At 38.0% G+C, this 27,828-nt stretch overlaps 1 protein-coding gene across 1 annotated transcript; it reads right to left on the bottom strand.

Annotated features, from left to right (window-relative positions):
* Positions 1–241: 241 nt before the first annotated feature.
* LOC129949527 (histone-lysine N-methyltransferase eggless) lies at positions 242–24,890 on the bottom strand. The gene is made up of 15 exons (XM_056061046.1): positions 23,742–24,890; positions 13,118–15,150; positions 12,917–13,046; positions 12,540–12,856; positions 12,222–12,477; positions 12,035–12,158; positions 11,594–11,966; positions 2,229–2,483; positions 1,818–2,156; positions 1,586–1,753; positions 1,376–1,518; positions 1,026–1,314; positions 757–965; positions 607–691; positions 242–545 (listed from the first exon to the last, which is right to left on the bottom strand). The coding sequence occupies exons 1-15, from the start codon at positions 24,769–24,771 to the stop codon at positions 339–341; spliced, it is 5,958 nt and encodes a 1,985-aa protein (XP_055917021.1). The 5' UTR covers positions 24,772–24,890; the 3' UTR covers positions 242–338.
* Positions 24,891–27,828: the final 2,938 nt, after the last annotated feature.

Below are 27,828 nucleotides of genomic sequence, written 5' to 3'. Positions count from 1 at the left end.
TTAGGAAATTTTTCTTATTTTGGAATTCCTATTTTACGTAACTCAATAAATTAACAAATACGATTGGTCGCGTAGCAGGTCGTTTTCGTTTCCCATTTTATATAGAATTTGGAGCCTGAAATTGATGGATTTAATATTTCTCGGTCGAAAGGAAACGAGCCTATTTCTGAGATCTAAATCTATTAAAAGATATATTTATGTTGGTTGAAAAAAAAATCAACATAAGAAAAAGAAAAACAAATCCTGTGTTTATATGGACAATCTAAAATACTTTATATTCGACCCTTAGTTCTATTTAAAAAAAATCGTTTTACATTACAAAAAAACACACACTCATCTTAAAGTAATCGCTGTCGACAATTGGGCGCTCCACATTGACAATATAATACTTTTCCTGGTACTACACCAACTTCATAGTTATAATTCCATGTTAACTCTGTGCCAGCTCTAATATGAGTCGAAGCAAAGAACGCGACCCAAGGGAATCTTAAGTCATGAGTATCAACGAAAACATTTTGCACAAATAAATTCGGCGAGCAGGAATGCTAAAAAAAAAGAAAATTATTCACAACTCATAATTCTTAAAACCTAACAAATTCGCCTTACATTGAAATATCTTCCTAGATTGCCTCTGACCTTAGCATCCATGACATAACAACTTTCATCTTTTCCAAACAATTTTCGTATTGTTCTGAAAAGATTAAAATAAAGCAATGAGTTTCCTGTGTTTGATGATGATTCAACGAAATAACTTACGGCTTCTCATTGGGTTCAGTTGATGTGTCCATATTCTTGTTGGGCTCGAAACTTATAACCTGTCTCTCTTGAGAATCGAATTCCCCATCTGTGCTGTTCTTATTTCCTCTACGTGTCCTTAAACGAGTATTGAATTCTCTGTCTTTGAACGCTTCGCCAGGTGCTCGGAAATCAATATCGTCGTCATCTCTTTCAGGATTATAAAGATCCTAAAATTGGTAAGAGTAAGTCACAAGGTTTACATGAGAAAAATAAGCAAAGAGAAAAACCTCATCTTCTTCAGGTTCCTGAACATCAGATTCATAACCCTCCTTAATTTGCTCAGCCACTTCAATATAATCCAACTCAGCAAAGTACTCATCTCCAGCATCTAGACCACCCTCGTTGGCAACCTGTTCTGTAAGCATTTGACCAGCATAGACACAGATAAATGAACCACGAGGTACGTCGTTTATGCACCGCAGACCCCAACCACGATTTGATGTCTTGAAGACTTGTAATTTCGATTGAAGAGGCTGCTGGACGACACGATTCACACAATTTGCTTTGCATTTGCATCTTGAAAAAGAGTTTAGATTAATACAAAATACAAATATAAAAGAGGAATAAGGAATCAGACCTTGAATTACACTCGTAAATTCCTGTAGGTACATGCTCGTACAATCGTTTGTATTGATAGCCAACCATGTCTATGGGCACTGTAGGCATTCCGTACTTCGCTCCAGCGTAGGTCAATTGCCAACAGGCACATTTTGTTTTATCCTTTTGTTGGAAACAAAGCGTTTTCAAAGTGATTTGCACAGTTTTTAAGTAAACAAGTAAAACTTACGGAACAATCATCTGTGCAGTCGCATCCACATAAGAACTCTTCATCCAAATTTAATGGAACACCTTCAGTGGGTATTCGCTCAGCAGAATATTCACAAGCTGGTGGCATTGTTTCGTCGTAATAGTTCACGCATGGAATCGGCATTTTTTCCTTTCCACACGATATATCCTAGACAGAAAAAAACAAATGACATGAGAAGGAGAGGGGATTTAAGGGACCGAGAGCCTCTTACTTTCTTATTAACGAGACATTTCTCAAGAACATATTCTGCCAAACAATTTGTATCTGGACTGAAATCAAAATTATCGACATTCAATTCATTGTCAGTAACTCGCAAGTATCTATGCAATTCCTCAATATTACGCATTCGTTTGCCACACGGTCCTCGATATATTATAAATTTCTTTGATTTCTGTCTAAACACCTGACGCTCCCAACCGGATAGCAATGGTTTAGCCAGTGGACTGTAGAACGATAGATTATGTGTAATATTGAACGGACACGATGGATTGCAAATGTGAGGAACGTAATTTCGTGGGGGTAGATTCTTTCTTGCAGTATAGTAAACCACCTAAAAGAAAAAGATACAATGTATTTAATTCAAGGCTTAAGATATGAAAGAACTGGAATTTCAACTGTTTACCTTTCCTTTAGGTTTATTATCATCATCGACAAAGATTGTGGAATTATTTAAATGACGAACTGTTGGCACTGGTTGTGCAGCAGAACTGGATGTGGAATTATTATTGTTAGAGTTATCAACTCGACTAACGCTCTTCTTGGCAACCGAACGAATTTCACTGCTTCCGGCTTTGGCCGGAGGCTGTTCAGCTTCTTGGACTTGTTGTGATGTTGAAGAATCGTCTCCGTTGATGTATCGTATGAAAGGTTCTGTGCGCTAAAAATATAAATATAATTTTTATAAATGATGTGAGACCTATAACAATGCTTTCGATTTCTGTTTGGCACCCGTCTTATTCAATTTTGAATCTTAGACAATCGGACACATGAGTAATTCACAGGAAGAAAACGATAAAGATTAGAAAATGATATTTTGGAATAAAACGAGGACAATTTTTCTACTTGTTAGAACCAGAGTCACAAATGAATGGCAGTACATTTACTAAAAATGTAATTCTCAAACAACCAAAGTGTCGCTATAAAGACCCTTATCATCCCGATTCTGGCATACGGACAATTTTACGGGCCCTTATGCATAATCTGCCAGAGGAGGAGAGGATGAAACGACGTTACATACTATAAACGCCTGAGATTACTGGGTTACATAGAGCACATGAAAACCAACGCTTCGGCACAAAGTCTTCTAGTTTACTCCCAAAGGACAGTGACCTCACCCAACTTTAAGTGCACAGCTAGGACCGAGCTAGATGGAGATTTTTGTTGGTTGAGGCCCTAGTTCGATTGTGCAGGAGGACCATGGAGAATTCACGCTGCTCCATAAAGGTTGGAAAGAACTTAACAGAACGGTTCGATGTCAAAAAAAAAGGTTTTAGAGAAGGTTATGCGCTGTCATGCGATTTTCTTAACATCGTACTTGAAAGAATAGTGCAGAGCTCACATGTCAACACTAGAGGCGCTATCTTTCAAAAGTCTGTCCAATTACTAGCATATGATGATATTGACATAATCGGAAGAACTCAGTGTCATGTCAATGGAGCTTTTGTGAGTATTGAGGCAGAGGTGGCAAAAATGGGTTTAACGGTTAATGCGGGCAAAAAAAGGACATCCTGTCGTCAAAATAGGAACTACAACACCGACGTCTTGGTCAAAACGTCACTATCGACAGACGTAATTTTGAGGTAGTCAAGAACTTCGTCTACCGCTGTAAACGCAGAATAAACACCACCGCTGAAATCAAACGAAGAATTAATCTTGCTAACCGCTGTTTCTTTGGACTAAGAAAGCAATTGAGTGGTAAAATCCTCTCTCGAAAGACCAAAGTGTCGCTATATAAGACCCTTATCATTCCCGTCCTCCTATACGGTGCAAAAGCATGGACTATGACAAAAGCGGATGAAAGCACCTTGGGTCGGTTCAAGAGAAAAGTTCTTCGTGTGATTTACGGTCCCGTATGCATCGAAGGGGAGTGGGGAGAAGATGGAATGACGAACTGTACGGGCTGTACAGCGACGTGGACTTAGCCAGAAGGGTAAAATTTCAACGATTAAGATGGCTGGGTCACGTAGAGCGCATATAAACCAATACTTAGGCCTTCGTCTCCACACCCACAGGACAGCGCAGTAGAGGAAGACCGCGAATAAGGTGGCGCGCACAAGTGTAAAGTGACCAACTTGGAGCGCGAAACTGGAGACATCTAGCTAGGGGCCGAGCTAAATGGAGAAAATTGTTGGGTGAGGCCCTAATTCACACAGGACTGTAGCGCAACCTTAAGTAAGTAAGGGCCCTAGTTCACATCAGACTGTATTGCCACCTTAAGTAAGTAAATCTTCTCGTACTCAAAACATATAGGTTGAGAAAAACCAGAACTTGACACTTTCATAAAATTCCACAATTAAAAATATGGTTGACATATGTTTCAAAAGTTTGTTGTACAAAAAAAAAAAAACAATCAGCTTAAGAAAAAAGCTACGACTGTTTCGCACAAATGTCGAATCTTTGCTTCTTTATGGTTGCAGCATTTGGAAGGTTACTTCAGCCATAACAAGAAAGCTGCAAACCTTGGTAAATAGCTGTCCTCGTAACATCCTAAGGATTTTCTGGCCAAACCGTATTTCAAATGAGGCCCTTCAAAGAAGGAATAGAATATAGAATCTATAATACGAAGACGTTAGTGCAATGCATTGGACAAAAGGAAGTAAGTAAGCCCAATACAAGGATGCTTAGGTGTCTATTCAACATGCACTGACCATTTATTTAGAGTAATCCTGTACAAATTATTTATATTCTTAATCCTCAAGTAGTAACAAAGCCGGTCTTACATAATGTACCTATGTCTGGGGAGTAAAATTTTAATGTTTTGATCTGTTGGTCTCCTTGTCCAATTTGATCTTATTTTTATTCACATTTTCACCTTGTTCCGCTTTTAGTATAGGTAGCGATGCATTCCCATACCATTTTTGAGATGATGGTTTTTGGTTTCTTTCTTTCTTTTACTGGTTCCCTTAAATATCTCTAATTTTTTAGCGGGAGCGTGATTGAAAATTGTTTAAGTCACCTTCAAAGCCAATGAACAAGTTTGGTTAGGTAATTTGGTTAATTAAAAATAAATAAACTAGAATTAACTTACACTCATGTATTAAACCGAATATTTAAAAAATCGTAATCTGAAAGTCATCTACTGTGCTCCTAATTGAACAAAATGGCCTCCTTTGGCGGTTTTCAATCTGACAATAAAACCCATCAGAAAATGTAATAAAATCGAAAAACAAAATACTCCAAAATCATTAAGACCTAAGACCACTAATTAAATACTTTTGGAGTAACAAGAGTTCACAAAATACAAAAGCGCGCACGCAGCCTAGACAATTTACAAACAAATACTAAAAAGCGCATTCAAGTTGTTGTTATAGTATTCAAACCCTCCTAATGTTAGCCTAGCCCGTTCATTGCTGCCACTGCCATCCACTCCACATGTTAAAATTCAAAAACAAAAAAGTTTCATAAACAAAAAACATAGATGGCTTCTCCCAATCGAATAAGTTCGGATGAAAACATATCTCGAAGGTTTTTAAGGGGAAGGGAGCGGAATCGTAAAGCAAACAAAATAATAATAATTATGGAGACAGGGCCACAGGGGTAAACTTATTTCATTTTTATGTACGTTTTATAGTAAGCAGAGTGAGCCTGGGATATTTTCAAATTTAAAAATTCACCTCTAATATATTTTGGGCATACCTACAATTTTATATTCTCGTGATTTGTTATTTTTATTGTTGTTGCTTAAAGTATAAGCAATAAATATTTTACCGTTTAGTCCCCGGTTATTTATTGTTTTTGATTTTTTATTAAGTTTTCATTCGAAACTTTGTTTTGCATCAATCAAAAAAGTGTGTGAATTGAGTTTTCGCAAAAGTTTAGTTGTTATAAAAAGCGCGCGGAACGGAAAGTTTTTGTAGAAAGTCTCGTGCTTCTTTATGTTAGTGATCATATCGAGCCTTCCCGCAAATTTATTGTAAGCGCCAAAATTAATTTTATCGTAAACGACAAATCAAAAGCTTACTGCTGGTTCTTGAAACAACTTGTACCCATAGTCAGTATTGAAAATTAGTAATTATCCTTAAGTTAAGAAATAGCAATAGCCTCCAAGGTTCTATGTGTTACTAGCAAATTTTAATAATTAAGTTTTCTTTTTTATTGAAAATGTCGCTTACGATAAAATGGCGGGAAGGGCTCGATATGTCAGTGACTGGGAATCATCAGTATATGTAAAGAGTGTGAAGAGGATACCTTTCACTTTTTTGTGAATGTCCAGGGTCAGGTAAATGAAAAAAGGCAACATTTATAACATTCTCTTTAGACGACATATGCTATGCAAAATCTTGTCCTTTATTGAAAGATATTTTGATATTCTTTTTTCACATAACGGTTTTACGGTTAAACTTTTACAAAAATGGGTCATTTAACAAAATACTTATAGTAGTGCTCATAAAAATAGCAGTGCTGGTCACACTTTATTAGATTGTCAATTATTTAAATAACGGAAATTCTTACAAAAAAAAAAACAAGATTTCCCTGTGAACATACATTATTTCAAAGTCTCTGAATATAGTGTTTATAAAAATAGCAGTGCCTTTGATTTTATAATTAAAAAGAGTAAAAAATTCATTTATTTTATTTTTCGGTAAATAAACATTTTTCTATTTAAATTTTTAAGTATTTTTAAAATAATAGGATACAAAAAAACTAATAAATATTAGCTCAAAAATAAAAAATGGGACGGTGAAAACACTGCACCGAAGAAATTCGAAAACTTATCAGAAAACTGAGTTTGGAGGGAAAAACCTACCAAAATATTCAAGACATCCTAGGCTGCTCAGCAAAAATGGTCAGTAACGCCTTAAATTGGCAAAACAAACCGGAAACGCGAGTCCCAAAAAGGATGACTACTGAAAGAACTGACAGAAAAATGATGCAGTTAGCAAAACAGAAAACTTCCATAAGCTCTAGGGAAATAAGAAATGGTCTAAGACTGTCTGTTGGCGCTGGAACAATACGAAGACGTCTTCTAGAATCGAATGGAGTTTGCCAAAGCGCATAGGCATTGGGCAAAAGAGAAATGGACGAATGTTCTATGGAGCGATGAAAGCAAAATCGTCCTTTTTGGGTCCAAAGGTCGTCGAGAATATTAGAAAAGACCCCAAAATGCAGCAAATGATGCACTATAGAAACAGTTAAGCATGGTGGAGGAAAAATTATGATATCAGCTTGCTTTTTATATTACGGGGTCGGGCCTATTTATCTTATCGGGGGTGTTAGAGATTCACAGCTGAGTAAATCTATTGTCATCGAGCGACAAACACATGATCCATCCTAACATCTAACAGGACACCCAATAACATCATCACAAATACCGCGTTTACAAGAAGAATTGAATCAGGATTTAGCGCCGTACAGACATAGAACGGATCGAAATAGGATTAGTCGATCCAATCCCACTGAAAAAGATGAATCGAATCGAAAATTTGTTTGTAAACCTGATTTGGGGAATCGAGTTATTGGTGTGTGAGGTTTTGCTTGTGTGCGTGCGATAATTTTTTTCTCTCTTGTTTGTTCTAAGCAAAAAGACTCCCTTTAAATGGAGTATTTTTGGTTCTAAGCTGAATTTAATTTGGCGCTCGTCTTTGTGTTTAGATCATTGTTCTAAATTTGTAAGTTTATTTAAAAGTAGCAGTACGCACACAAATAAAACCGAAATGTCATTTCGATTCTATTTGAATTCGATTCCTCGATTCAGTGCCACCATATACCTGGATCGAAATCTCAATTCGATTCGATTCGATTCCTCGATCTCGTCTTGTAACCAGGGTAATGGCTGAAACACATACACGCTTCAGCTTCGGCTTCGTCTGCGTTACGTTAGGCCAGCTTCGAGGTTGCTTTGAATGACATTTCTATTATTTCATCCCTCCAAAGAGTAAATATTTTGTTTGTTGACATTTTTTACAGCGAATGAGCTGTCAGACAAAGCAAATGTTCAAATAATTGAACTAGAGCTTCCGTTTGGAGTCACATTACGTTACATAACGTTTTTTTCCTTACGAGTGTCAAACGAAACGTGAGGTCGAAGCTTCATTGTGATGGCATGCATTGAATTCCTATGGCTGAACTCGTAAACGTCAGGCGAAGCCAAAGCTAAAGCGTGTTTGTGTTTCAGCCATAAAAGTGAAAATTATATTGCACATCAACCATATGTGCAGAGCAAAGGGCGCCGACAAGAAATTATTCTTCGGCCAGATTGTTGGGTATGAGCTGAGCGCAACAACAACCACATTAACGATGCGCATCCTCATCATCGACAACGTTGACGATAAAATCGAAATCAGACCATCAACATACAAGTGCGCAGGCCACACCCCTTTTCATAGTGACGTCGCGTCGTAAACGGTACTGCAATTGGCCACCTGCAGCAGTACCAACAAGTACAACAACAATCGCCATTGATGACTGGAAGTGGTGCGATATGACGAGCTGTAAGTAATCCTGTATTCAATATTCTGTACTATAAGTATTATTCGAATGTGAGAACTTGAGCCGTGCAGACATGCCTAAACAATAAACAGGGGGTATAATGGATGCAACCGAGTATGTGAAAATTCTCGAGGAGGTTATGTTACCCTGTACTGAAGATTAAATTCCGATGGTTTGGGTATACCAACAATACAATGACCCAAAGCATGTGTCAAAAAAGGCAAAATCATGGTTTGCGCAAAAGAACCTATCCGTTATCGAGTGTGCGGCTCAATCCCCCGACCTTAACCCCATCGAAACTTTGTGGGAGGATGTTAAGAACGCAGTTCATAAAGCAAAACCCAACAATTCGAAAGAACTGTGGTAAGCAGTGCATGATTAGTGGAACGCAATACCAGTCGAGATGTGTCAGGTTTTAGTGGATTCGATGCCATGTAGATGCCAAGCAGTCTTAAAAAACAAGGGTTATGCAAGAAAGTACTAATTGTAAGCTAACATTATTTATATACTTTCATATAACTTATGACAGTTTTTCTTACTTCTTACGTTATAGATCCAGTACTTTGGCCTGCACTGCTATTTTTATTAAAAATGCCCGACAACGCGCCTCCTCTAATCTTTCAGTGTAAATGGAGGTAACTCGGAACGGTTAATATGTATAATGCTCAATCTTTTTTTTTTCATTCTCCTTTTTTTACTCTATCTGTAAAAAAAACTTGAGTTCTGCAAATGAACCGTTATTTTGCTTTGCTTTATTCCGTCAAATGTGACAAAAATTAATGTATTTTTTGTGCGACAGTCGATTAGCACCTCTACGCTTTTCTAAAAGTTTTTGCATGTAAGTAGTCGTGTTTTTCTTTTTTAAGTTATTATTAGTTTATTTTGAATAAATTTCAATTAAATTTAGTAAAAATGGGGAAAGCAAAACAGTTAAATGAAGCCGAAAGGGACAAAGTAAAGGCTTATAGTGAGTGTGGTCAATCAATCCATCAAATTTCCAAAAAAATAACCGCAGCCGCAAAGTTATTTCCTCATTCTTAAGAAATGAGCATAGCTATGGAAAAATATGAAGGGCCGGCCATCTTCTGTCATTACAGCAGCTGACAAGCAAATTATTTTGAAGCACGCATCGGATTCACACGACTCTGCAGCCAAGATTAGAGAAAAAACCGGTGTAAAAGCATGTGTGCGGACTGTGCAAAGAGTTATTTCCAATGCTGAACATTTAAAGCGTCTTAAAATACAAAAAAACCACCACTTAACCAACTTCGAAAGACGCAACGCCTCGATTTCTGCAGAGCGCATATGTCCTGGACGAAGGAGTGGAAGCTTGTCGTCTTTTCAGACGAGAAAAAAAAATTAATTTTGAGGGTCCCGATGGTTAGATCGACTGCACAGCTGTGCTGGTGGTGTCATGGTATGGGGAGCTATAACGTACTATGGCACCATTGAATTACAATTCCTTACTCGTCGTATGAATGCCACAGCTTACAATGGTGTACTAAGAACGGCGTTCCCTAGAATCAAGGATATTTTAAGGCCCTTAAAATGGAAGTTCCAACACGATAACGCCCCTATCCACACCTCTAAGGTCGTAAAGTATTGGATTGAGCTCCAAAAAGTACCCTTTCTGATATGGCCGCCATACTTGCCCGACCTTAACGTAATGCAAAATGTTTTAGGGTGGCTAGCACGCAAGGTTTACGAGTCTGGAAGGCAATATCCAACTGAAGCGGAACTCATTAAAGAAATAAAAAGTGCCTGGCAGACTATTTCTCTGGACTATATAAAGAAATTATATGATTCTTTACCCAACAGGCTGTACGAGGTCATAGTTAACCGTGGTGGTACAACATATTATTAATTTTTTTATAATGTTGTCCATCTTTTCACAGTTGACGTTTCTGTCTAGTAAAATTTTGAAATTGCTTAAAATCTGTTGAAATTTACTTGCAAAAATTATTTCTCTTTACAAACTTAAAATAAATAAATTGGGTGGCGCAACAGTCCGTTGTGAACCAGGGCCTAGTGACTTACAACTCGCAACCATTAATGTGTGCGAGTACTGTTGTCAGGAATAGAAGGGACCTAAAAAAAAACTTCCATAAAAAAAAACACTTTTACCCCAGCATTGAGTTAAAACATTCCACATTCGCGTAGTACGGCTAAAGAATAAATCTCTGAGGCCCGTTTGCTTATGCGACTCATAACTATTTAAGTTCCACATAAGTTAATAAGTTCTGCTTAATGGTTTGCACAGAACCCAAAGTTTGACATAAATGAGCCTAAGTGGAACTTATTTTATTGGGAAGAAATAGTAGGGCATAACACCTTAAGTTTCAATTGGGAGATTATGTTGTGTGATGACATTTTAGTAAATTGTTGTGCGAAAAAAACTAGTTCTTTGTTCAAACTAAAATAAAATAATAAAAATTAATTTTGAATTGGCCGATTTGCTGGAAGATGATGTGAAGGTTCTTGAATTGATTGAAGTTGGTGTCCCCCGTTAGGTTTACAATATGAGTTTTGACGAATTGGGCTTATGACTAAAAAGATGACTATCCATGTATTAGAACGGCCTTATAACAGGTTTGATACACGACTTTTATAACAAATCGTTGAACAAAACTTTTCGGCTTCTAGAAATAATTCAATTGCCATAAACCAGCTATTGGTAGCTCTACGATTCTTTGCTATAGGCAATCATCTTTTCAGTATTTCTTGTTATGGAGGAATGCATGTATTAACTATTTTAAAACTAGTTTCAAGAGTTGCCACAGGAATTGCAAAGCTGTACATATAGGAAATATATTAGAATTCCATCTAACATCATCATCGGCCACCTTCTAATTTAGTTTTTATATCCTTGGTAACATTTTTTTAGTGCTTCAACGGTCCTGTAGCTAGCTGAATCCAAATGGGAATTGAAATTCGATGTTATTCTCCCCCAAGCTGTTTCTTTTCCTTTCATTTTAATTTTACAAATCATTTTAATTTTAATGTTAAAGTTCATTTCTGGTAAAATGGTTTCGTCGATAAGCAAACATTTCGAATATGGAACAAAAGAGAATGCCATTAAATTACTTACCAGATTAGAATAATAAAATCTTCATTTGTGTCTTGTGTTATTATTTACGATTCTCAAGTTCAGAAAACACGCTCAACAAAAATAAAAAAAACTTCCCTTCATTTAAGTAGAATGACTTAAGCTTACAAACTAAGTACCAAGAACGACTTTTATGAGATAAACTTAATGGCAGCTCGTTTAATCTTTTAACCGAAGTAAAAGCCATTTAAATGTTCGAGAAATATTGAATACAAATCATATAAACAACTTACCCTTCTTGTAGCATTGAGTGTATTTTTCTGTGATAAATTATTTGACTCCTTATAAACCGGACCGAGACGTGTCGACCCACGATATATCCATTCCGATCGACTTTGTCCTTCGAACAACATTTGCACCAAACTACAATCGACATCAATGACTCGAGCATAAATCCATTTGCCATTATAATCGACCAACATACTTTGGCCCTTCTGAGTCTGCACCATTGGTCTATTGACGGCATATTGAGTGAGATAGTTATGAATAAATTCACGCGATTGATGATGTACATCTTCCCAGACATTCTCCGAAGCTTGACAAACCAAACGAACGTCTTTGTGACTTACATATTGGAAGTAACCATCATCGTAGAAAACCAAATATCTATCGACAAAAAAGCAATCATCAAAGATTAAAAATTGGTTTATTTTCGAGCCACATTAAGTACTTACCTATATTTATTGCTTTGTTTAAGTGGTTCTGCAATGATTCCGGGATAGAATGCACTTGGAATGAGCATTTTCTCCTTGCCTCGTGATAGGGATGTTGCATCAAAATAGGCAATTACACGGGATCCTTAAAAAATAATTACTTTTATAATCTTTGGTTTTGACTTTTAAAGAGAACAGGTATCCTTACCAATGGGAAGCCTAACATTTGGAGGATCAAAATATGCCATATGTTTAGCATAGACCGTCTTAAACATTGGATACTTAGCAAGTTTGGTAAACTTGATTTTATAAGTCTTCGAATGATTATAGCCAGCAGGATAGCCCTCAACCTCCTCGATAACTTTACATGGAACCCAACTAGCAATGGCTTTCGTCTTAACAGCATAATATGACTCATTCACACAAATGGGATTCCGAATAATATCTCCTGGCAGAGGAATTTGCTAAAAACACAAATTTTGTATAAAATGTTTACATTTTTATGAGTTTGGTTTGTTATACTTACACTTCCTGAATTATCCGATTCTGGATTATACATTCGACCACTGTTCAAATCTAACGGCGTCAGCTGTCGAAGTTTTATTTTTGGACACTGATAAAGTGAATTATGCATTTGGTCGGCTTTTCTCTGAAGCGAACGTAATTGTTCGGTTACAAAGTCCGAATCCTCTTGAAGATTCGTCAGACGCTGTTGCAGAATTTGCTTTGTCCATGAGAGTTGCTTTTGAATGTCAACATTATGCATAACTTTGCGAATGGCTCCTTCAAGTTCGGCCTCAAGCATCTCAATGCTGTCCTTGGGTAGAGTATTTTCATCTGAAACTAAAGCAGAAGTTATCATAAGACCGTGATCGGTTGTGATTGTTTTTAAACAGAACTTACCTTTAACCTTGTCTGTAGCTGAATCACTCTCCTCCTCGTCGCTGCTGTCGATGATTTCCACAAACTCTTGACACTTAAATGTGGTTCCATGCAAAAGAGGTTGTTTCATCTTGAGCGTTGAACATAGTTCCTTTTTTAAAAGAAAAACAAAAAACACACAGAATTCTCAAACAACTCATTCAAATCTTGACTTAAACTCACCTCATACGAACTCAAGGACCTCTCATAACAGTCCTCACACACGAATTGTGTCTTTGTGCGCTTCTTTGACACCTTAAAATAATTCAACGAAAAGACTGTGGCTCGATAGAAGTTCTTCGTCGCCCGTTTGCATTCATAGTTAACGCATTCCTTATCATAGAACACCTCCAACGAACCATCACTACTCGAGTCGGTACTTGGGGCTGATGTGGCCGTTTCATTGTCCACATTACTCTCCGTGTCGTTGTCTTCTTTGTGGGATGTATCGATCATTAACAGGGGTTCATCTTCATCATCGAGAACATCCTTCATTGTTGCATCATCACCAGATCCTTGGTTTGTTTTGGAACTTTGGTCTTCTACCACAATTTTATGGACTGGTTGTTCTGTTGGAATGTCTTGGTTTATTTCCATTGGAGTTAGAGGTGGCTCCTCGATCGACACTTCATCAGTTTTCTTATCTTCTGATTCTTTTGTTGCTTTTTCATTTATTGATGGTGATTCCTTTTGAATGGTTTTTGAGTTATCTTCAGCCTTTTTAGTCTCTTCGATGTCATCATCATCATCAATTTCAATTATTTCAGGGACTGCTTTTGCTACTGTTGACTTTTCTACATTTTGACTTGCTCCTGAATCAATCGCTTCTTTAGGTTTCATGATTTCAATTGATGTTCCAATTTCTAGGACAACAACTTCTTTGACAACAACTTTGGCTGCAACTTCAGGTGTTTCCGGAGCTTCTGATGTTTTAATAGGTTCTACTTCTTCAGACTCTTTAGACTCTTCTATGTCTTGGGATTCTTTTGAGGAATCCACCTTTTCATTTGAGTCTTTTTCTTTAACAGCTTCTAATTGAGTTGGTGGCACGTTAGTTTCTTTTTGAGTTATTTCTTTTTCAGTTGGTTTAATTTTAGATTCTGTTGATTTTTCAACTTTCTCTTCTTTTGCTTCTGAAGACTTAACCACATCTTCAATTTTTGTATTTAATTCTTCTCCATGGACGTCACTTTTCTCAGCCACTGTTTCACGTATTTTTTCTTCTGTTTCAACATTTTGTTCTTTTGTTTCATCAATTGGTTCCTCCTGAGATTCTCTTTGTTTCTTTGATATTTCAATAACTTTCTCAGAAGGTTCATTAGGTTCTTCGATTAGTTCATTTGATTTTTCAGTTGTTTCAAGTGGTGAAGTAGCACCTTCTTTCCTTGTTTCTGTATCGTCTTTCTTTTCATCTTCCAGACTTTTTTCAGGTGTTGTTTCATGTTCCCCTTGACCTTCTTCCTGAAATTCTAATGTATCATCTATCTTGTCTTCTATTTCATCTTTATTTTCAGCAGTTTCTTGAATCTCGTCATCGACAGATGCTTTTGGAGAAGTTTCAAGTCTGTCGATTGATTTGGTTTCTTGAATTACAATCGATTGACACTTGAATTCTTTTTCAGTTTCTATCAAATCTTCACTTGTAGCTTCTGTCGGATCATCCAATTTTTCAACAATTTTAGACGATTCCGTCGAATCCTCAACTGGTTCTTCCTTCAATCGTTCGTCAGTTTCCGCAATGTTCTCTTCATCAGTTGCAAGTTTTTTAGATTCATCTTTTTCCGTCAGTTGACTATCAAGTTCTTCTACCATTTCAACGTCTTCATTAGTTTCCATCACTGGACATCCACTTATTTCTAAAATTGTTTCATCAACCTGCATAGATTCTTCTTCTTTTTGATCCTGGGGTTCTTCAAGTTCGGAAGCAAGTGTGTCGTCAGCTTTAAAAATTGACAAATTTTCTTCCATTTTCTCATCACTATCGTCCTTTGTGATTTCCAAATCAGTTTCCATTTTTTCACCTGGTGTTGAATCATTTTCCAACTTCTGGACTTCTTGAATCTCAGATGTCCCAAATTCTTCGTTTGGAATTTCAATCTCAGATTCTATTACTTCCGTTGGTTTATTTTCGGCAATTGATGTTGAGGTCTCCGGAGGGGTAATTTCAAGTGATACTACTTGAACTTTGTTTGAACTTTCGGAAGACTCAATTTCAACTTGATAGACGGAAAATAAAATAAGAAAAATTAGTAACAATACTTCAACAAAAACAAACAATTTGAAGCAACTTGGGGAACTTTGCAGTTTCACCTCTTTCCTAGAGAAATGACAAGTAGACATGTGCACCCAAGGGAACTCAAGCGTGCACAGGTTTTTTTCTCATCCGTCTTTACCAAATTCTACTCTCATCTCACCGCGGTAAACATCGGATGCCTATTACTTCCAATGGAGATAAGGTTCCAACGCTAACGGAAAAATGTAGTTGTGGTTGCAAACGAGAAGGGGAGCAGGTGTTTCCACTAAGGTAGGTACCTCGGTTTATCCAGACAAAAGCGGAGAATGCCCAGGATGGAATCAAAGATTAGGCTTTTTTTTGTTTATAATTTACAGGAACTAAAGGGGTTATTAGTACCCTTTATATGTTTATATTTAAACACAGTGCGAGCATTAGGAAAATATTGAAGGATTTAAAAGAAGATACCGGTGCACATTGGTCTTAAAGTTCTGAACATCAAAATGGTAGGGAACAGAGTTGGCTAAAGCATTCCACATTCTCGATCTGCGATTTAAGAAAGAATCTAAGAAGAATCTCTATACAGTACGCCCGAAATTAAGCTCAAGGGTAAACTGATGAGCATTCCTGGAAGTGTGAGTATTATGGCTGAATCGTTTAAGAGGTAGAATGCAACTGGCAAATTCGACAGAACATTGTTTGTAAAAATATCGATAAAACAACGAAAGGCATGAAACATTGCGGTGGTGTTTTAGCGATGTCAATGTTTCGATTATAGTTCTGTCGCCTACCATTTTAAAGACCTTTTTTGAATTCTATCTAAGAGATTTAAACTTCTTTTAGGGGCACCTGCAGATTACATTCAAGCTTTTGACAGATGAAGGCTTTGTAAATTACAGCAAGATCAGAAGGGGTGACAAATTTCCTGCACGGTCGGAGAAATCCTAAGAACCTGGCAGCATTTTTGGCAATATCAAATATGTGATCATTCCATAAACGGTGATCTGTAATACACATACCGATTGATGACAGTTGATTAGTTTCCTGGATGTAAGCGCTACTCATAGATAGTGGCATCCGGGGTGTGTGTGGATAATGCTGTCAAGATCAGAATTTAATGAGCTTATCATACGATGCCGTTGAATTTCCACACCCGAAGGACAAGGCTGTGAATGAGAAGCTGAGGGTACTGTCGTCGGCGAAACAGTTTAATGAATTAGAAGTGACAGACAAAAGATCGTTTATGAATATAATAAAGAGAGTCGGAGATAAAACGGAGCCCTGGGGGACAGCAGCATTTATTTTATCAATTTCAGACTTGAAACCATCCAATACAACTTGTATTGAACGGTTAAAAAGGTAATTTCTAATCCAACGAACAAGAGATTCAACAATACCAAAAGCACGCATTTTCGATAAGAGAGCTTGATGCGAAACCCTATCAAATGCCTTTGAAAAATCAAGTGCAATAATGTTACTTTCTCCAAAACGATGTAAAGATTTGTACCACTGTTCGTTGAGATGAACCATGAGATCACCAGTGGACCTATTGCTACGAAAGCCATACTGTCGGTCATTAAGAAGCTTCCGTTCTTCAAGATATTTCTTAAGCTGGAAATTAATCAGCGTTTCCATGACCTTAGAAAGAAGGGACGTAAGTGCAATTGGACGATAGTTTGAGGGAGAGGAGGATTCGCCTTTTTTAGGGACGGGCTGGACAAATGCAGTTTTCCATCCACTCGGGAAGAGACCTGTAGAATAGGACAGATGGAAAAGCTTACGCATTGGTTTTGCCAGCGTTGAAGAACACCTCTTCAGAACAATAGGGGGAATACCATCCGGGCCAGCGGATTTGTGTATGTCAAGGTCTTTCAGTACTCCTTCGACGGCACGAGTGCGAAAGAAGATTCGTCCCATAGAATCATTTACGCTCTCAAGAACAAGAGGACTCATGACACTATCCGGTAGCGTCGAATTAACAGCAAACTGTGCTGCAAGCAAATTGGCAAAAATTTGGTTCGTTGAATATGACCATTGTCTTTATAGCTTGTTTGAACTTTTTCCGGATTTCCGCAATAGGGTTGGCTTTATTACCACGGAAACTTACATCTCTGAACCTAATAACCTCTTTACAGCTCGAATCAAACCATGAGTTCTCTTTGGGTTTGATAGATTTCACCCTATTCGGGATAAAATTTCTCATTCCACAAAGAATTAAATTTGTTACCATATCTGCGCTGGAATCCACGTCACTATCGAGGAAGCATAGTGACCAGTTAAAGTTCCTGAAGAACTCATTAAGACCGTCCCAGTGGGCTTTCTCATATTGCCAAACGGTTCTCATAGGAGTTTTTTCTTTAACTGGTTTTTTTGACACGAGAATTTTGCAGATACGAAACAATGCTCTGATGTGCCTAGGGGCGGTAATACACTTCATGTGTATTTATTAGGGTCAGAGGTAAGAAACAAGTCTAGTGTGTTGGCGGATTGACCTGCAACGTCAGGGATCCGAGTTGGCTCATCGACAAGCTGAGTAAATTGATTTAACTCAGCAAAGTTCTCAACATACCTTCCTTCCGGTGTTGACTGGCCATAATAACGAAGCCAAGAAGAATTGTGTTCATTGGAATCGCCCGCAATGTCGATTTCAGTGTGAGGATAATGGGCAACAATTCTTTGAATGGAGTCAGACAGAGCATCAAATTCGTTAAAAGTTGAATTTCTGTCCAGATTTGGACTTCGATACAAAAAACATGCGTTGATGATGTGCTTATTTACCGTGAATTTTGAAGAAGTTAAAGTTACATGAAGTTAAAGTTTGTGTTAGAGCACAATGAGTAGTACCCGTGGCATGATGGTTAGTGCGATTGACTTTCAAGGTCAACTAACAGGACTGCAAAGTCAGATAAAGGAGCAAGGCAAAAGGGTAGATCATCTCTACTCTTTGCTGCCTGGCCTGGCGCAATTTAGATCATAATGGGCGCGCTGGCGGAGACGCGCCTTAAAGTCCTAGCTGTGAATGTAAATTCACTGATTAGGATTGAACGAAGAGCCAATATGTTCCAATTGTTGACAGACTACAGTCCCGATGTGTTTATAGCGAAACTAAGCTAAACCACAAACACAAATTGACTCATAAAAATTACAATATCGTAAGAAGAGACCGGCCCGACTCCACTCAAGGGGGCGGTGTCGCTCTCTTTATACGAAAAGGCATTAATTATAAAGTCATATACAACAATGAATTGCGAAAGCTCAAGACGCTAGAAGTTTGCGTTGTATGCATCTCTCTCTCTCAAGGGAAGCGGATGTATATGATTGCGGCTTATGCGGCTCGGGCTCCGCAGGTCACTTACTTTGCATCAGAACTCGAGATTGTTTTTAGGGAACTTAAACTGAGCTTGGAAGAAAACTATTTCATCTTGGCCGGTGATTTGAACGCAAAACATGAAGATTGGGGAAATCAACATAGTAATCCCAGAGGTAATCATCTTTTTAATTTGATGAATCTTTACAGCGTTGAGTATGGCGTCGACCTGCTGGCTACTGAAAGGCCATCGTATCCAAGAAGCGACTCCTTTCTGGACCTTTTGCTGTACGACACCAGACTGACAGTTACAGACAAAGTGGGTAATCACCCGCGAAACTGCTTACAGACAGTCGAGTACGACAGTGATCACTGCGGACTGGCTGCTGTAATGCAGATTCCGAACGAACGCGTGGAGTTGGAGGAATACGTTCCAACGCATTCTTACAATTACAGTAAGATGCGGTGGCCTCGTTTCACCAATGCCCTAGCGAGAGAACTTCGTTCGAGTGACATAGCCCCACCAAACAACAGAAACCTGACAAATACAGAAATTGACCAACACTTACAACAGATGGACGAAACAATAAAACGAACGATGGAACGGACAATCCCAAAGTACAAAGAACGGGACCAAATGGACGCTTACAGAAACGCGACAATTGACGCACTACGTAGGAACAAAAGTGGCTTACTGACAAGACTCAAAAACTTGCACAGACGACTTACAGACCCACGCGACTTGGAGGTTAGGACACTGAAGTCGTCAATAAAAAATGTCAATCTGTTGATTAAGGAGAACTACAGGCTATCAATTAACAAGTACTGGGACCGCAAGATCCGGTCAGTTAATTCGAGTGACCCTGGTATGTTCCCCAAAATCAATAAGATATTCAGGAAAAAAAACGACAATGACCTTCCGTGTCTTAAACTCCAAAGAACCGAAGAGAACAGAGACGTACTCAGGACAGCTCAAATAGATCCAGAAGAAGCCATCTTTGACGATGACTTTCATATAATTGAAGATCCGAAGGAAAAAGTGGAGGCGGTGGGAGCTGCCTTCCAGCAAGTGTACAAGGTGAATGTAAGCATTCGCCCCAACCACGACCTGGAAAACAGAGCCCTACTTAATCACTTTTACCTCCGTAATGATATCACACATTGGCGATCTGAGAACCGCGGTTTCATGCGGTTCAATGACGATTCCTTGGCAAATGCCATAATCGCCGAGCAAACGGGACCAAGTCCCTCGTTAGTGACGAAGGTTGAGCTTCAGCTCATCTTCAACTCAATAAAAAACAAAAAGTCAGCAGGTATCGATGGTATATCCAACGTTGTGCTAAGACATTTACCGACGGAAGCAATTGACATTTACACCACACTCTTCAACAATGCACTGAATAATGCATATTATCCAGTGCATTGGAAGACCGCTGTGGTTCATCCTCTCCCGAAAAAGGGAAAGGACAACTCCAACCCGTCAAATCTACGGTCGATAAGTCTTCTTCCGATCATCAGCAAAGTTTTCGAAAAGATCATTAATAGGGCTCTGACTAAGGGGCTGCGGACAACAAAATAATTCCGGATAAACAGTTCGGGTTCAAGGCGGGTCCTGACACAATTCATGCTGCGTCTAAACTCGTTTCTGATATCCAATGGAATAAATCAAAACAACAATGCACAGGTGCTGTTCTGGTTGATTTGGAAAAGGCCTTTGACACCGTATGGTTAGAGGGCCTTTACCTAAAACTGAGCAGGCTTGGCATAAGCAAGCCATTGTTGTATATACTTTATGATATGCTTAACGGTAGAAAGTTTGTTGTCAAAAGTGGCAATGTAACTTCTACCACAACATTCTCAATTAAAAATGGTCTTTAACAGGGAGCGGTGAATTCGCCGATTCTCTTCAGCATTTACACCAGCGATCTGATAGGTAGTCTTACAAAGGCAATTGCGTACGCCGACGATCTAATTGCGTACAGAACGGCCCGAAAGGTTGAGGTTATTAGAATTCTCTTGCAGCGTGATTTCGACAAGATTCAGCGATATTGCGACGACTGGAAACTGAAAATAAATGTCCAGAAGTCAGAGACAATTCTGTTCCGAACTCCGTTGGCTAGGGCCACGAGGGATACGTGCAAGAATTGGCGCAAGATGGGCATCGTTGATCTTCACGGGCAGCCATTAGCGAGCAAAAGTGTAGTGAAGTACCTCGGTATCTGGTTAGATCAATATTTATATTTCGACAGACATATAAATGCTGCTCTGACCAGGGCCAGAGGAGCCTTCGCTCTGACGAAACGGCTGTTTTTTAGCAGTCGGCTTGACCCCAGAGTGAAGGTAATTTGCTACATGGCCCTCATACGGCCAATGATCGTTTATGGTTGTCCTGTGTGGTTCAACGTTGCCCCTTCCCAGATGGAAAGGTTTCGGGTGTTCGAGCGGCAGTGTTTACGACGCTGTACCGGCTTATATCGAACAGCCGAATCTTCTTATGTGCATTACTATTCAAACGAGATCCTATACAACGGGGCTCGAATCAACAGAATTGACAATTTCGTGATAAAACTCGTTCGAGGTCACATTGCAAGAGCTATGTCTTCGACCAACAATTTAATTTTCGGGGCGTTCTATCCGAAAGACGAGTATTTTGAGAGTGCACGCTTGAGCGGCTTCATTCCCCCAGAGGCATTCCTCTTTTTAGATAGATGCGGTCTGATACAGGATAGATTGGCAGTTCCGTTAATCTACCACGTCAGACGAAGAACCGTGGATAGGCGACTCCTGTACAATCGGGACGTCATGGCACAAGGCGGAGCAGAGCTCCTTCGGTTCAGTAGGGCTGTGTCCGAACGGGACCGAACTGATAGGGTGAAGCAGGAGAACCAGTTTTGGTGGCTTCAATCGGCACTTGATATTGGGTAGTCGGGATGGGGCTTTAAGCCTTGGCCGGCTTACATACCTGTTTTATAGTTTTAGGGTTTAGTTTTAAGTAGAATAGGCATGGTGGCACGAAAAAAAAAAAAATAAAAAAAAAAGCAAAAAACAAGAAATTAAAAAAAAAAATTAAAAAAACATTAAAAAAAAAAATAAATAAAAATACAAAAAAAAAAAAAAAAAAAAAGACAACGAAATATGAAAAACAAAAATGTTAGATAGTTAGATTTGCTGCTGTGGTTGTTCTAGTTTTAAGTAGTTTATAGGTAGAATAGGTAGTTTAAGTTAGTTTTTAAGTTTTATTTAAGGACCTTATTTTAAGTAGTTTGTAAGTAAAAATAAATAAAAAAAGGTTATTGATATTAGTTTTTTCAAAATTTTCTAATAAAAACAAAACAAATAAAATTTAAAGGAGGTTTTTGTATGAAATTTTATACTCACAGTTTAAGGCAGCTGCTTGCCGAATTTATAATTATTGAATATAAGAATGAAACAACAACAACTTGTGTGTGCTACCACCAAGTTCATAGGCTGGAGTTATAGCTATTTCACGGGGGCCAACCCGATCATCAGACTCCTTTAGTGGTGCTTAATCGCTTTTTGTTCAATTTAATTTTTGAAGAACTTTTGCCCGAGCTGGGCTTGAACAAGCGATCTAGCGTGTGAGGAGCTAGTGCACTACGCACTACGCCACCGCACCCACATGAAAGTTGTAAGCCAATTACAGGTTTTTTCGTTCTATCGTACTATACTGAACCGATTAGCATTTTTCTAAGCACACACAATCGTTGGCTTATGAAAAAGAGAGGAGATAATAGAAAGAAACTGAATAAAACAACAACAATTACTTGTGTGTGCTTAGAAAAATGCTAATCGGTTCAGTATAGTACGATAGAACGAAAAAACCTGTAATTGGCTTACAACTTTCATGTGGGTGCGGTGGCGTAGTGCGTAGTGCACTAGCTCCTCACACGCTAGATCGCTTGTTCAAGCCCAGCTCGGGCAAAAGTTCTTCAAAAATTAAATTGAACAAAAAGCGATTAAGCACCACTAAAGGAGTCTGATGATCGGGTTGGCCCCCGTGAAATAGCTATAACTCCAGCCTATGAACTTGGTGGTAGCACACACAAGTTGTTGTTGTTTCATTCTTATATTCAATAAAATTTATATTGAAGTAAAATAGATCTTAAGGCCGAAAGGCATTAGTAATTAGTGTTATAGTTTAGCTTAGAGTGTCCGTATGGGACCATTAAGTTAGTTGTAAGTTATGGATAATTAGGCTAGTTTTATGAATTTTTGTCTAGCTTTAAGAAAGGTTTAAGATTGAATAAATAAAAATGAATTTGAAAAAAAAAGTGCGATTGACTGTCATGCGAGATGTCTTGGGTTCGATCCCTGCCTGTGCCATCTAAAGTTTTTTCTCGGGTACTGCCTCTTGCGAAGAATTGAAAAATTCTCCAAAAGTAATTCTTGTCATGAAGTGTTTTTTTTTTTTAATTTGCCGTTCGGATTCGGATTAAAACTGTAGGTCCCTTCCATTACTGACAACAGTACTCGCACACGGGAATGGGTGAGAGTTGCCAGTCACTAGACCCTAGTTCTCAAACGGACAGTTGCGCCACCCAATTCATTTATTTAATCCATGATGAGGAAAAAATAATGGCACTAAGTTATACCCATTTTGATTAAATTCCGAATGATCAGAATCTTCACCTATTTGAGTTTCACTCAATTCCAAAACAGCTGGCCTGTTTGATGCAGTATAGACATAGCAGTTCTTTCTTAAACCACGAATATTGCTAAAATCCACACTGAATTCACACAACATTTTATTGTACAAAAACTAGAAAGACAAATTCGGACAATTACCTATAATATACATATGTTCTATCTAGAATCCAATTTGAACTTTTCAATAGCAGACTTTCACTATTGTTATGCCTTAGTGAAAATCTGTATACTGATGCCGGCCCTGGTTAACTAATCTATCAGAAAACATATCAACTCAATCCATGTATATACTGCATAGCAATAAAAAGAGGGAAGAGCACTTCTATAATTTTGTTGGCTAAAAAAAGATCGCCAAACGGCCAAAAATCAGTCTAGAATAAGACTTGCATGACTGGGTGTTTATAAAAACAGAGAGTGAGTGGATTTGAAGAGAAACCTTTCTTCATTATGTGAATGAAGGCCTTGATGTATGAGTTCCAAAATAAAACGTTTTTTTTTATTGATCGACTCGTTTTTCACACATCTCTAGAATTTAGTGAATTTTGCAGCATCCACATCTTTTTTGAAATCTTTTTACAAAAGAAATTAAACATTCTTACCCGTTTTCAGATCTTCTTCTAATTTTTGGCATGTTAAGTCTTCTTCTTCTTCTAGTTTTGCACTCTTCGTATCCGTTTTGAATGTATCAATTTCACTGATTGGAGAACACACACCCACAGTCTCCTCCATCAAAGAATCATTTCCATCGTCTTGTGTACAATTATCTTTAGCTAAGTCATCACTAGTTGCGATTTCTTTTCTGTCTTCAATTTGATCTTCAGGATCAACTGAACTTTCTAGTACTAAGTCCTCATCTTCTGGGGGACTATCAATTTGTTCCAGGTTGAATTCGGGACTACCAATTTGTTCCAGGTTGGATTCAATAGAACACAGTGGTTCATCCGTCTCGGGCTCTTCTGGATCTAAGTTCAATTCTTTGGGCTTAACTTTATCATCATCATCCAATGGAGACCGTAATTTTTCTTCTTCTGCGTTTTCTTTTGATATAGTGTCTTGAGAAAATGTATCTGGTTTTCCTGGCAATGCATCTTCAAAAAATTCTTCATCAGATTCCACAGGATCAAATTCAGACTCAATAACTTTTTTCTCTTCCAACACATTTTCTATTTTTGGGCTTTCAGGCCTGCTTGGTGTCTTTTCTGCTTCTACAATCGCTGCTTCTTTAATCTTCTTTGGTTCATCATAGCCAATGCTATCATCTGAACTCTCTATGTCCGAGAATAGTGTTTCGGATTTGCTTGATTTAACGCCACCATCACTTTTGGTTACCGCCTCACTGTCAATTGCATCTTTGAATGTTTCTTCATTACTCAATTCTGATTGCAATGCTAATTCATCATCTATGGAATCCGCAGCTCTGGTTGCCTCTTTGATGTTTTGTTTATCTTGCACCAGAGAGCCAGAGGATGCCTCCGCCGTATCGCTGCTGGTTGAGACACCACAATTGGTGTCTGTTGTTAAGTCTTTTTTGTCATCACTGTCTGCCTTTGATTCCTCGTGTTTGGGAGAGCTTTGACTTTGAGAATCGATTGTTTTTTCTTTTAAAACTACAGTTACCTTATCAGACATGATTTTAAAATAATTTATTTATTATTTAAACTAAAATTAAACATTCCTTTTGCAAGTTGAAATTTTTTGTTTGAATAAAAATGTGTACTTTTTTCGGGGGCATTAAAATCAAGCAAGCTTTCTTCTTCTTCTTCTACTTCTGCACAAAATTTGACAGGAGCGGTGTTTTTGCAACAGTGCTCCTCAAATTTTCAATTTTTTCTACTGAATGCGTAATGAACGTATTCAGTAAAATATTTAGTGAGGCTCAAGTTGTAATAGCACTTTTAAAAAAAGTTAAAACTTGTTTTTCAGGTAAATGAACAAAAATGTTGATCTTAAAAGCAGAAATTTCAAGCAAATTAAAATATGTTTTTAACCGAACGATTTATTTCAAAATGCGGACTGTGCAGCAATTTTGCGATAATGGTTCCATTTGTCAGGGTTCACCGCCGGGCACTTTTAAAGTCTTGGGACCATTCACAATCAGAAAAAAAAGTAATTCTTCGAAAATTCTTTTCCTTAAGCCTAAGGAAGCCAGAATTATTGAATACATTTTGTTACTAGAGGTCTTGAAATTTCAAGGGATGTCCTGAAATTCCAATAGAGGAGTGGAAAAAATAAGGGTGGGCTTGTAATTCCAAAGGAGATCATGAAATTCTAAGGGAGATGTTCAAACATTAAATGAGGTCTTGAAGTATCAAGAGAAGTCTGTTTATGCCAAGGAAGATATTACTGCAGCTGGCGATATCGCTGGCGAATTATTCAAAGCAGCAGGCGATGACTTGATAGGGAGGATACGCCAACTTAACTGCAAAATGTTGTGGGAAGTAAGCATGCAAATGAGTTCAATCTCAGCATAGTTTGCCTATTATTCAAGAAAGGAGACCCTCTGAATTGCATATAAAGTCCTTTCTGATATGTGAACGTCTAGAGCCGTTTTTCAACATATACAGCTACTTATAATTGTGGCTTCAGACCAGGAAAGTCCATCATTGACCAAATATTGGCATTACGGCAGGTCTTGGAAGAAACTCAGGAACTTCAAATCGATACCCACCATATATATCCATAGGGGAGAGCTATACAGAGCACAACTGTCAAATTTATCCCTTTGTGCAGAATGACAATGGAGAATACACGCTGCTTTTTCAAGGTCTGAAAAGATCTCACCGATGCATGTGATCAAAAAACGTTTTAAACAAGGCTATGCACTTGCGAACTTGCGACTTCTTCAACATCGTGCAAATTTTAACTGTCGAAACTGGTGGTCTTCCAAAGGTTCATCCAATTATTCAAAAACGCCGATTGGAAGATCAGAGCGTGATGTGAGTAGAGCGTTTTTGAGCATTGTGACGCAAGTGGAGAAGATGGGTTTAATGGTCAATGAGGTCAGGACCAAGTATATGCTGTCATCAAAAAAGACATTGAACGACGACGTCTTGGACAGCTATAACTTTGAGGTGGTTAGATCTTTGACTACCTAGGCATCGCTATATATAAAATATAAATTCAGACAATAGCACCAGCGCCGAAATCAAACGAAGAATAAGTCTTGCAAATCATTGCGGGACTTTAAATTCAATTAGTGGTAATGTCCTCTCTGGAGCATTTTTGTAAAGCGAGAAGTAGATTAAAACAGCAATAGCACCATCAACAGCTAACAGTGCTTTAGAAACTTAATATTTATAAAACATATTCAAATAGCACCTTCAATTTATAATCAACAGTTTGTAGTGTCAAGTATGGTACCCCTGATATTGTAGGAAAAAAGCAGTAAACACAGTAACAGCAGCAGGAAAATTAGGACATAGGTCTGATGGTGCTGTTGTCATCATTGTGGTTGAAATTCGAATTTGTGCTGAATGATTAATATACACTTGGTCTAAGGCAATGGACGTTGCTGTTTTATCTGTTTCTCGCATAACATTCTAAAATAAATTCCACCAGAACTATTTTCCGACAGAAATTTGTCTTTAGTGTAAGATTATATAAATGGAAAGATTTATTTCAAAGTAGAATCTTCTGTTCGAGAAAATAAATTTCCATCATTAAAATTAATTTCACAAAAATGTATTTTTACCAAAAAATAATCGTGCAATTAAACTTTTTTTCAAAAGAAAATTTGTTGAGCGACTTTTAATAGATCAGCATATATTCGTATTACAAGTTATTAGAAAACCTACTTACTTAAGGTGACGCTTCAATCCGGGATGGACCTGGCCCTTCACCAATATGCGACCTTAGCCAGTTTGGTCTGTAGATGGCTGTCTCAAGTTTCACAAGACAAGTTGGATGAGGTCCTCTCCCACCTCCTTGCGCCACCTTTGTCACTGTCTTCCTCTACTGTGATGTCCCTCATGACTGGATTCGAAGACCTTCCGGGCTCGAAGCATCCTAAAATGCTTTCATCTTTCTTTGACAGGGTTCAGCCCTCGGCACCAGAAATAAGAAAAAAGGTGATGAGTGTCTTATAGATGATGATTTCATAATTGTTCTATGATCATTATATAAGTGGAGTTGGAAAGCTTAAAAATTAGAGTAATTACGTATGCTGATGACGTTGTCATTTTGGCAGAGTCTCCAGCTTCACTGCAGCTTATGAAAAAATGGGGTCTGGAAGTAAATTCTGCAAAATCTAAGATAATGGTATTCCAATATGGCGCAGGTCGGACCGCAAGAGGAGAAAACTGGAGATATGATGGAGAAGTATTGGAAGTAGTCAAGGATTATGTATATCTTGGAATGACTCTCACGTTTAATTTGAATATGGACAAACACCTCAAAGCCAAGACTGATGCTTCTAGAACGGCCCGAACATGAAGAACATTTTTAATAATAACAACATATCAACAAACGCTAAATATGAAGTTTTTAATGCAACTGCAAAAGCAGTTCTGTTTTATGGAGCACAGATCTGGGGTGTTCGGAAATACGAAATTGTTGAAAATTTGCTTCGATTCTTCCTTAGAAATGTATTTCTCCTCCCTCTAAGTACATGTATCATTTTTAGAAACAGGGCTTTCAACCCTATTTGTATCAACATTGAAGCTGAGCGCAGACTATTTGATACAGGTG

Source organism: Eupeodes corollae, chromosome 3 (genome assembly GCF_945859685.1).
Source record: "Eupeodes corollae chromosome 3, idEupCoro1.1, whole genome shotgun sequence".
Classification (NCBI taxonomy): Eukaryota; Metazoa; Arthropoda; class Insecta; order Diptera; family Syrphidae; genus Eupeodes; species Eupeodes corollae.
This window is presented reverse-complemented; position numbering and strand designations above follow the sequence as displayed.

Excerpts from the sequence above, each read along its gene's own strand:
- LOC129949527 (XM_056061046.1), bottom strand. The coding sequence starts at position 24,771 with ATGTCTGATAAGGTAACTGTAGTTTTAAAAGAAAAAACAATCGATTCT. Across the intron at positions 1,754-1,817 it reads AATGTCTCGTTAATAAGAAA|GATATATCGTGTGGAAAGGA; the intron begins GTAAGAGGCTCT and ends TTTTCTGTCTAG. Across the intron at positions 546-606 it reads ATCTAGGAAGATATTTCAAT|CATTCCTGCTCGCCGAATTT; the intron begins GTAAGGCGAATT and ends CTTTTTTTTTAG.